At 40.4% G+C, this 11,418-nt stretch overlaps 1 protein-coding gene across 4 annotated transcripts in view; it reads left to right on the top strand.

Moving 5' to 3' along the window:
* The first annotated feature begins 702 nt into the window (after positions 1-702).
* Positions 703-11,418, top strand: part of LOC122827864 (tetratricopeptide repeat protein 28-like) — a 234,225-nt gene continuing 223,509 nt past the window's right edge. For 2 of the 4 annotated variants that reach the window (XM_044110942.1, XM_044110941.1), the window contains exon 1: positions 4,917-5,350. In XM_044110942.1, coding sequence (XP_043966877.1) covers positions 4,991-5,350 — 360 coding nt within the window. In that variant the 5' untranslated portion in view covers positions 4,917-4,990. Of the gene's footprint in view, positions 1,005-4,916; positions 5,351-11,418 lie in introns of those variants that run through there. The other 2 variants (XM_044110943.1, XM_044110944.1) reach the window with 2 other exon arrangements.

Here is an 11,418-nt window from a genome sequence, read left to right as displayed (position 1 = left end):
AGACAGAAGATAAAATCTGGAGACCAAAATCTCCAACACTATGGCACTAACTCCTGCTTTTATAGAGGTACTGATGAACAGCTAATCAAATGCTTTTATTAGCAGCGCCTAGCTGCTACATTTCTTCTTGAATCTAATAGAAGCAGAAAGGAGAGATTTCCTTTCACACATTTTAAATTCACGTCTTTTTAATAACTAATGACAGAGTTCTGTTGTACACTTTAGTTTTCACTTAAAACATTTTTGAACCAACTCAGCTGACTGATGTCCTGATATGTAAACCCACAGAGTAAAAAAACTTAAAATCTTAAAGTTCCCTGAAGATGTTCCTTTTAATACCCAGTGTTAAGCATAGCCTAATGATTTGTTTCTTTCAAACAGTTGCAAGTTCGTATATTTTACCAGTAAACTTAATTTCCAGTAATTTTACGTGCGATACTGTTCAGTTGAATGGACGTGTAAAACAAGAGAGAAATTTGTCCCAGGTTGGAAAAGAAGATCACAACATGAATTATGCGCAAAAAAAGTTTTTTTTTTTTTTTCAAACAGTTTACAAAGAGTTGATCATTCATCTGCACACCTAACCGATGTATTATGGCCTGACTCAGGAACTTTATCCTTCCTCTGTGTGCGCAGCAGATCCGCTTTGGCCACAGGGGGAGAGAAGGAAGGAGAAAAAAGGAAAGAAAAAAAAAAGGAAAAAGATTTGACAACATGGCGCACTTTCCTTGAGGAAAGTTTCTCCTGAACAGCGTATGCAACTCAGCTTTTCGTGGACTTCCTTTGGCGCTTATCGACCATCTTCTACCACGCAAAGAGGACTTTCTTTGGACAAACTTTGAAGCACTTCTTGTTGCACACACACACACACGCACGCCCACGCACGCACACACAAAAACTCGACACTAAATCTGCAGAGACTGAGATGGGATGAGACCGATAAGCCGTTATACAAACACACGCAGTCAGCCAGGATGGAGAAGCAAGCGACTCTGAAAGAAAAGGTAAACAGCTTTCCAGAACTATGGCTTTGCGCGTTTCTTTTTTTCTTTTCTTTTGGGTCCGTTTTATTGCTCCGCGTCTATTTTGCCCCGCATCCAGGGGAGAAAATTCCAAAATGACCTCGTAAAAATCTATCGATTTTCCAGCCGTGCGTCCTGGGCTTGCGCAGTGGACGTCTGGGGACTGCTGGAGCAGACACTGAACAGCATGAAAGGGTTTTGTTTTATTATTATTAAAAAGGTACAATCGTGCCAAACGCGTATCATTGTTGTTTTAGAAGCTTGAATTGCCTACATAGTCTGTAGCAGAAAGTTAGTTCCCTCATCATCCCCTCATTCTGACCTCTATGTCTGCATGATTAAGTCTGAGTGGAATTGAGTGGATCTCCGTGTGGTCACGTTGGAAGTTTGTGTGTGTGTTATGTGCAAGCGTGTGTGTGCGCGCGCGCGTTTTGTGTTGGTGCAGGCTCTCATTATCTCTCCCATCTCCACCCTTCCTGCCAGTGCTGCCCACATGCAGAAAGCAGCCCCCAGTGTGCTGCTGCAGATTCCTAGGAGAAAGCTGCATGGGACCTCTGATCTATTATAGATCCCTCTCCTGACACTCCATTGGGTGCATGTTGGCATGGGTGACGCCTGCAGAGTGGATGTCACTCACCCGCTGCATATGTGTGTTTACTCAAAGCCTTAAAGTCTACCATGGCAACAGCACAGAGCTTCCAGGTTACCTGCAGCTCTATTAAGGTGTTCACCAATGTTCACATACTTACCGTGCACAGAGACTAGCGAGCCCTTTGATCAGCACCGATGCTGTATTGTAACTTCGCTTAATGTTGAACTTACTTGATCCACAGAGCTCTCATTTCAGTGGGTCCTCTCTCTCTCTGTGGGCCTCTGGAAGTAATTACCAAGCTTGCCCTATCCCACAATTCAGCTGGAGGAGGTGTGGTGAGAAAAGAGGTGCAGTGGACGCTGACTCCAGAAATTAGAGGCCGAAGATGGATTTCTGGATTTAGTAACTCTTAGCAAATGTTTTAATGTTAACAACTCTAACCTACATTGTGTAATCAGTCGGTTATTGCTGGTTGGGTGCAGTAGCTGGAGACCTTGAGTCAGGTTAGCGGCTCCTCCTGCTGAGAGAGGGACTGAGGCAACAGGAATAAACGAAACGCAGCAATACAGGAGGACTCAGGTTAAGCCAGGAAAGAGGAAATTCGTCTGTGTCTTTATTGGGTTCAGTTTTACTCTGCTGTTGCCTGTTGGAACAGCTGGGTCCAGATAAATACAGTTTTAACAGATGTGAGTAGCAGAAGCACATTGGACTGAGCTGCAGTTTCGAGAAATTTTTTAAAATGAGTATTTTTATTGCACTACTATATTCTTTTGCATGAATTACAGCGTCAACACAGCATGGCATGGAGGAGATTAACCAATAGCTCTGCTGAGGTGTCCAGGAAGCCTGGGTTGCTTTAATGGCAATGTTTAGTTTGACTGCATTGTTAAGATAAGATACTACAGGTCCTTCTCAAAATATTAGCATATTGTGATAAAGTTCACTATTTTCCATAATGTAATGATAAAAAGTGAACATTCATATATTTTAGATTCATTGCACACTAACTGAAATATTTCAGGTCTTTTATTGTTTTAGTAACGATGATTTTGGCATACAGCTCATGAAAACCCAAAATTCCTATCTCACAAAATTAGCATATTTCATCCGACCAATAAAAGAAAAGTGTTTTTAATACAAAAAAGTCAACCTTCAAATAATTATGTACAATTATGCACTTAATACTTGATCAGGGATCCTTTTGCAGAAATAACTGCTTCAATGCGGCGTGGCATGGAGGCAAACAGCCTGTGGTCTGCTGAGGTGTTATGGAGGCCCAGGATGCTTCGATAGGGTCCTTTAGCTCATCCAGAGTGTTGTATCTTGTGTCTCTCAACTTTCTCTTCACAATATCCCACAGATTGTCTATGGGGTTCAGGTCAGGAGAGTTGGCAGGCCAATTGAGCACAGTGATACCATGGTCAGTAAACCATTTACCAGTGGTTTTGGCACTGTGAGCTGGTGCCAGGTGGTGCTGGAAAATGTAATCTTCATCTCCAGAAAGCTTTTCAGCAGATGGAAGCATGAAGTGCTCCAAAATCTCCTGATAGCTAGCTGCATTGACCCTGACCTTGATAAAACACAGTGGACCAACACCAGCAGCTGACATGGCATCCCAGACCATCACTGACTGTGGGTACTTCACACTGGACTTCTGGCATTATGGCATTTCCTCCTCCCCAGTCTTCCTCCAGACTCTTGGCACCTTGATTTCCAAATGACATGCAAAATTTGCTTTCATCTGAAAAACGTACTTTGAACCACTGACAACAGTCCAGTGCTGCTTCTCTGTAGCCCAGGTCAGGCGCCTCTGCTGCTGTTTCTGGTTCAAAAGTGGCTTGACCTGGGGAATGGGGCACCTGTAGCCCATTTCCTGCACATGCCTGTGCTCGGTGGCTCTGGATGTTTCCACTCCAGACTCAGTCTACTGCTTCCGCAGGTCCCCCAAGGTCTGGAATCGGCCCTTCTCCACAATCTTCCTCAGGGTCCGGTCATCTCTTCTCGTTGTGCAGCGTTTTCTGCCACACTTTTTCCTTCCCACAGACTTCCTGAAGTGTCTCACATGTTCCTCTTCAAAATGGTCTCTAAAGTGTCTTAATTATTGGGCCAGGCAAGTTTATGATCCAATCAAGCACAGGGATGTGTATTTTTGGAAAATGAAACCAATATCTCCATAACCATAAAGTGCTCACGACGTTTCCTACTGAGACAAGATACTATAGACATTGTCTGTGGTTCAAAAGTGGGTTAAGTCATGAAGGTGACAGTTGTAATCCAGGATTCGGATCCGTCTATGTGGTGCTGGGATGGATGGCGTCCGTCTTGAACTCTTTGAAATGCAGCCTACGTCAGACGCCAGAAACTGATTTGAATAAACTGCTAGGGGGGGAGACAGTGATACAGAACACATGGTGAAATTATCACAGAAATGATTCACCAGACACAAAATCAGCCTTCTTCATAAACACTAGAGAGAACATGTGTGAGCTGAGACGAAGCGAGCAAAAGAGAGAAGCTGGGATGTGATGATCTCAAGAGATTGGACAAAGAAGAATAGTCAAAGACTTTTTTACTTCAGTTTTGAGAAATGTTTTTTGGCGAAAACTTTTGGCAAAACTGCAAAGAGGATTATTCAAATTACTGATCAGGGTGCCAATAATAGTGCCGGCTATGACTTAACATAAAACAAACAACAAAAATTAAAGGTTTGATGTTTCTGAAAGGTTCAGTGAAAGATTTACGCAACTTCAAAATTATGCTTATTGTAGTTTTATTTTTAGACCTTTTGCTAATTTTTTACTGTTGATCGCAATCAGTTTCTCGGCAACAAAGACAGAAATATTTCATAATAACTACAGTCATCTTAGACTCTTAAAGTCTGTTAAATTTATATAGAGCAGGACACAACTCATTTGAAAAAAAGCACTAATATGTAGATGAAAAATTTCTGACTCTCCATGTTTCTATCAGCAATGCTAGAATGTCAATAGTTAAAAGTAACACAAATAGAAACCACTGTTTTATTTTAACACCTGAATTTAGGTCTAGAATTTGGCTTGTTTTTTTTAAAACTGAAGATCTGCATTTGATGCGAGAAAAAAGGTGTAATTTGCGCAACCCTCTTTGACGCCACCCTTCATCAACATTCCCTCACACTTCAGCTGCCGTTTGTGTTTTTGTTTGTGGGCGTGTGCGTGTGCGTGTGTGTGTGTGTGGACAGCAGGGGCGTTTTGGCAACCAGAGCTCAGCACAGGAATATCCAGGTTTATTTGGCTGCTTGTTGTGGTTTACCAGACTGCTCGTTGGAGCACAGCCTTTGTTAACAAAATTAGTTTCACCTGTGGTCCTGGGAAAGGGGGGAAAAAAAAACCCTGCTATGTTCTTTGTTGGTACGTTTTCTAGTCAAGTTAATTGGTCTCTCTTTCTATTTCTCCAGTTTTCTGTCTTTGGTTCTCGGACAGCGGGAAGGCCCATTCGGTGCGTCGCAGTGGACGACGGGTCACGGTGTGCACTAAGCAAGGCTGAGTTCATGGAGAAAGTGCGGCAGAGTAACGAGGCGTGTCAGAGGGGCGACTTCCAGGAGGCCGTGCGTCTGTACGGCGATGCTTTGCAGGCCGACCCACAGAACTGCATCCTGTACAGTAATCGTTCAGCAGCCTTCCTCAAGCTGGGCCAACACCAAGCAGCTCTGGAGGATGCTGAAAAAGCCTGTGTGCTCAATCCCAAGTGGCCAAAGGTAAGGGATTCTTGCTTTTCTTTTCTCCAAAAAATGTGTGAGTAGGGGTGTGGCCATACACCTACATCACGGTCCAGTTCTAAACTGAGTTTTGGGTCATGGTTCAGTACAAGTTTGGTACAATAGCAAAATGAAGCAAATGCAGCAACGAAGTACTTGTTGTTACCTTACTAGCTTTTAGCATTGCTCTGCTGTCAGTGATTCACAAGCTAAAAACAAAGGAAAACAGCAGCCATAAGAAAAAGACTGGCTTTAAATACAAACTACACAAAATATGTGGCGGACAATCTCATGACTCACTGTGTAACCTGAAGCAGAGAGAACCAAGAACAAGTTTTAGTCGCCATCTTTCTCTGAAGTCAGAACTTCTAATGATGAAACAGAAGCTAACCTTGCTGCTCTCCATTAGTTAATCAAACCAGTGGAATATGCTAACTGCTATGCTCAGTGACAAGCTAACAGCTGTTAGCAATTCTACTTAGTGTAGTTCTGTTCCTATGTGCTAAGGAGCATATCCACTACCAGTGCTGCATTTGAAAATGATTCAGTAAAATCAAGACCAGGAAAAATACTCAAATGAGTATTTTACTACTGAACCTAGCCATACTTTTTAAATGGGCAGAAGTCATACTGGATTCGAGATTGTCACTCAGATGTTCCACTTTTTGTCCAATTTTCACTTCAATTTGTAACTTGAACTTTTGTGATTCTAAATGAAAATTGAATGCAAAATTAAAGCACAAACTTCATCCAAACATGCATGTCCAGTGAGCAAAAACTGACTTTTTTTAATCCTTTTATAAAAAGATCAAAGTGAAAAGTCATGAATATTTAGCACTCACTGACCTGATGTTATGCTGTTTGAACACTTGGAGTCACTTGTTAAAAAATAGTTAGTGTTTATTAAGAGTGTGACAATGCCTTGTAGAGTATTTAAAGTTGCTTATTAAACTTTACTTGGAGCTGCAAATATTGCATGACAAGCTCTAAAGTTTAAAAAAATAACTTCAGATTTCAAGGATTTAAAATGAATACAGAAGCAGCATGTTGTTGTATAATTATTTGGCTGCCCATTCACTCTCCCCAAATCACAGGTACCACCATGTCATTGTTCTCTGATGATGAGAAAAAAAATAAATAAAAGAAAGTGGTTGATGGGAGTTCAGCCCACATTTTATTACCATCCATTCCTGTTCAGTTTTGGAGTGCTTTAAATGTTAGTTTAATCAACTTATTTTCTGTTGGTTAACAAAATCCAATGAAAAAACATGTGTGAACTCTCATTAAGTGATGTACGGACTATAAGATTCACTATTACCATATGTACTATTATACCTCTATCTATTAACATCTATTTTCTGGGTGATGTCTCATTAGAGCATATGCTTCAAGAATAAATCTGCTAAGCTAAGTTAGACCTTTGACCTCCACATCTTTGAAAATTGAAGCGTCCCCACGACTGTTAAACAACCTGATTTTATAATCAGAATACAAAGTTACACTTCAAGAGAATAGCTGATGATAGTCACTTCTGAAAATGTAACCAACAATCATAGCTCCACAGTTACAGTAAATCAGTATTATGCTACAAGCTAATAGATCTGTTTTTCTCAGAAGATCAAGTCGCTTTGTCTTCAGTCGCCGGTGTTTCAAATTCCAATCACATTTCCACTCCTCAGCTGCCACTTTGTGACGGCCGATCAATACAAACTTTTCTGGGCTCTTGTCTTTGATCATGTCCGGGCCATGAGCACTAACCTGCGATGGATTTCACATTACTCACCCACAGAGATCACTGGAGCACCGATCCCTCTCAATGATAGAAATGCATTGATTGCATGGAGGGATACTTTTGTCTTTCAAAAGAGAGATTGATAGTAATGTGGTGGAGTGCTATCAATGATAATTTGTCGCTACCAGTGATGCATCGGGGGCCACCTCCTCTTTAATCTGGTGGTGTGTCTCTCCAGGAGCTCCGGTAGGTTTTCTGTTCTCTGAAAAAGTGTTGAAACTGCATCACTTTGAATTATTTGAGAAATGTTACAAACACCAATCCAAACAACGATTGCTTTATTTCTGGCTGTGAATTTCTACTTGTGCACTTAAATAAAAATATGTCTAGAATATTTAAGAGATTTTATAACATTTATTTATTTATTTATTTATTTTTTATTTTTGTACAGAGAACAAAGTGTAATTGAAAATTTCAGCCAAAACAATTCAACTCCTTTTATATATGCCATCCAAGTACAAAGAAGCCTTTGTGGTCTTACTGGGGGATGGTTGGCTTAATCTGGGTTGTGTAGCTGTGCTTTTTCTTGGATTTAGTGTCTGACAGCCTCAACACTCGTTCAGAAGTTTGGATTATTGGGGTTGCTGTCAATGTATACCTTGACTGTCATGTTTTACACTTTAACATGAGGCAAAGGGATTACCACGTCTCTGGTATATTAACCCATTTGTGCAGAGAGATGCTTAGATTTCAAAGCATGAGGTTTCTTGCGTTAACACTAGGTGTCATTGTTGCACAAGAGAAGCAGTCAAATTAATTTCCTTTTTGAGTTTTTTTTTTCCCAAAGGTACATAAAACTAAAATGTCAATGTGGTACAGGGTTTATTTTTACTGCAGTAAATATTTTTAACACTTATGATGACTAAGGCAGGGATTTCTATGTGTTTCTAATTTAGACTTTTTCCACATCACTTAAGTCAGTGCCTTTTCTTTTTAATGATTAGTGGAGTTCTGCAATCTATTTTCCCCCTTAAATGATTCTTCTGTTTCTGTTTTTTTAGATGATAAAATAAAACCTAAGGTCAGAAAAGATAACCTTAATAACTACAAAAAGCAGATGAGATGATAAAAACATTTGAATTTGATGGAAGTCCAGTCTTTTTTACACCACATTGCCCACTTTTGTGTTTTTCCTTTTAGCCATTTAGAGATTGACTTGCTGTTTTGCTCTGGATCAGTCCTCTGCATTGCAGGAACTCTAAGGTTATTGTCACAAACTCGCATCATGTTTCCAGACTTTTCTTGCTGAAAACTGAAGTCATGAATTAGCAAATTTCCTAGACCCTAACACTACTACCATATTTTAATGTATGATGACTTATGACGTTCTTTTTCAGAAATGCTATGTTTTTTTTACACCAAGTGTAATACTACACACACTCGCACACCTTACGAGAAGTTTCACATTCAGTTCACATACTGTAATATTTTGCAAAACTCATGGGGATCCTCCATGTTTTTTCACAGGTGGATCTCTTTGTTGTTTTTTTTCTTTTTTGATCTAAATTGGTTTTGGTCTTGAAACTTTATGATTCTATAAGTTAGGAAGTACTCAGGCCGGGTGGCACCAAATGAAACTGAAAAATATGATTAATCACTAGTAATTGATAATCTATCTAAGAGGGGTAAATTATATTGTCACATGAGCTTGGTTGGTTTGGATCGTGTTTTTAAATTGAGAATTATGCGTTACGTTTACTCACATTGTCTTTGTCTTAATTCAAAAAGTATTTTATTATGAAACATTTAGGTATGACAAAGCAAAAAAATTTTAATCAATGAGGGAGGAAAACACTTTTTAACAGCATCATATTGCCTCTCTATGCATTAAGCTATATTCTGCATGTGTTGTCTATGAGAATCAATTAGTAATGTTGGTCTGGCTTTGGCCTCGGGGAAAGCGAGCCTGGATGTTGTGCAGTCCATCTGTTGTGCCTGGATGTTTAATGAAGAAACAGGGATTAAATCACAAGAGTGTGCTGGCATTCGGATCCTGCGCGAGTACATAATATCATCAATCATACCTCCCCGTGACTGCACTTCTGCACTGGCCCATCAAACAGTGACAGGCGTGGCGCTGCCGCCCGGAGCACGAGCGAACAGGCCCACCCTCCTGAAGCCCACAGCCAGCCTGTAAAGGAACTCCCCGTCTAATCTGTCACCTCTTTGTGCTTTGACTGCCAGAAAACACATTCTGGGAGAAGAAGGAAAATGTGTGGTTAAATGACCCAAGACAGCTTCAGGCCCCTTTTGTGCCTCTCCTTCTTACTGAATATAAAAAGCTTAAATGGAACAAAATAGAGTGCTGTTTCATAGACAAGGGGCGCACACGTCTGTGTCTGCTCACATTCAGCCCCGTGTTGGGTGGAAAATCTGTGGCTTATGACCGAGCTTCTCTTCCTGTGCCTGATTCATTTAGAGGTACAAAAGGAATGCTGCTGTTGCAGACTCTTGCACTTCAGCGTTTTGATTGATGCAAGAATCAGCCATTTATCTGTGGCGGGAGGAAGAAATCCCTGCCTTAGTTTACTCTGTAATTCTTTGGTTTGCCTCAAGTATCCTTAAGGTTCACATCAGTGATCAGGACTGCGCTCTTTCTAGACTGAATCCCAGTGTGTTCGTCTCCTCCATCTGGTCCCTCCCTCTTAACGCTGCTGTTCCAAGTGACAAGTTAAACAAACAGCCCTCTCTGCTATCAGGCCTGAGCATTGACAGGGGAGTTTCAAGGGACATGAAATAAAAACCTGGCAGCGCGGCGCCAGGGGAAACATCACCATCATCTTCATAGCTTCTGATTATGGGCTATAATGGTGCTTATCAGGGGGCTTTCTGGCTTCTTAAATCTTCCTGCCAGAGTTGCAAATGAAAGCCACTAATAATAAGGGCGAAACACCATCAGATTTTCAGATGAGGTTCCAACATATTTTTTTCAATGAATGCCATCATCTGGATCAATTTCTCTGCTTTACCACCATAAAATATCCATTTACATCCCAGCGGAGGGGCCCTGGGCTTAGCGGAGACAATGGCTGTTTGCGCTGGAAAAGGTCACTGTGTGTGCAGTGTTGAAAGTGGACTTTAATTACAGCAGCACCATATCCAGTAATTGTGCAGGGAGCGGTTGCTGACACCCCGATAGGGCATAAAGCCTCTGTTTTTTGGCCTGCCAAGAGATGTTGCTGGATATTGTTTTTAATGTAGGCTAAAAGCAACTTCACTTTCAGTGGTTCTGAATGTGCAGGATCAGAATTGTCAAGCACTTTCAGGTCGTTATTATTATTATTATTATTATTTTTTTCTAAAAATGAAGAAACAAACTTACCATTTTATGTTTTAATGGAACAAATGGTCAATTTATAAATTATTGTAGAACGTTGTTTGGTGTATTTTGGGTTAGGAAACGTTTGTAGGACACTCTTCCTCTAAAGCACTTGCTGTGATTAACCAAGTTTAAGAAATTAGTTCAATCAGATCTGCTTTTAAGTAAAAGTTACTTGATTCCTGGGGTTCTGCTTATTTCTAACTTAAAATGTAAAAAATTTGGTTAATACAATATTAATACTTAGTGTTGTATTGAACATTTTTCCAACATTTTAACGTTGGAAACTTTTGTCTTTTAAAAAGTGTCTATCTGCTAGTGGTGGGTGAGCCACATTTGTATAATTCATAAACTGGGGTCAGAAGCCACATGAAATAATAAAAAGCGCTGCAAATGTCCCCCAGGCCACATTTTAGACTGCTGATATGAAGAACCAGAAACAAACTGCACGTGTTTGACTCGACAAGCTTGTGTTTTAGCTGCTGTTGGCGGTGAGCGAAACCCTCTGAGGTACAACGCCCGTCAGACTTCTGAAACATTCATCATCTCATCTCAGCATGTCTAAATAATAACACATCTTTAGGTCATTGATTATCCATCTGCATTTCTAAACATGCATTGAATATATCCTGCAAAAGTATTTACGTCTCTTGAACTCTTCCACATTTCATGTTTGTTTTATTCGCTGCATACTTTTAGATATCTTTTCCACATGTACATTTATGTTTAGTCACCTTACCGCTGATTCCTCTAGAATAATATCCAGTGCAATCTTTTGCCTTCAGAAGTGATGTAATTAGAAAAGAGTCCAAATGTGTGTAATTTCATATCGGTATAAATACAGCTGTTCCCTAAAGGCCTCAGAGCTTTGCTATAAGCATTTGTTGTAAACTCAAGACAAGGCAGGTTTATTTGCATAACACCATCCATATCCAAGGCAGTCCAAAATATTTTACA

This window comes from Gambusia affinis, linkage group LG03, assembly GCF_019740435.1.
Source record: "Gambusia affinis linkage group LG03, SWU_Gaff_1.0, whole genome shotgun sequence".
Taxonomy (NCBI): domain Eukaryota; kingdom Metazoa; phylum Chordata; class Actinopteri; order Cyprinodontiformes; family Poeciliidae; genus Gambusia; species Gambusia affinis.
Note: the sequence above shows the minus strand (reverse complement) of the source record. Positions and strands in the feature narration are given on the sequence as shown.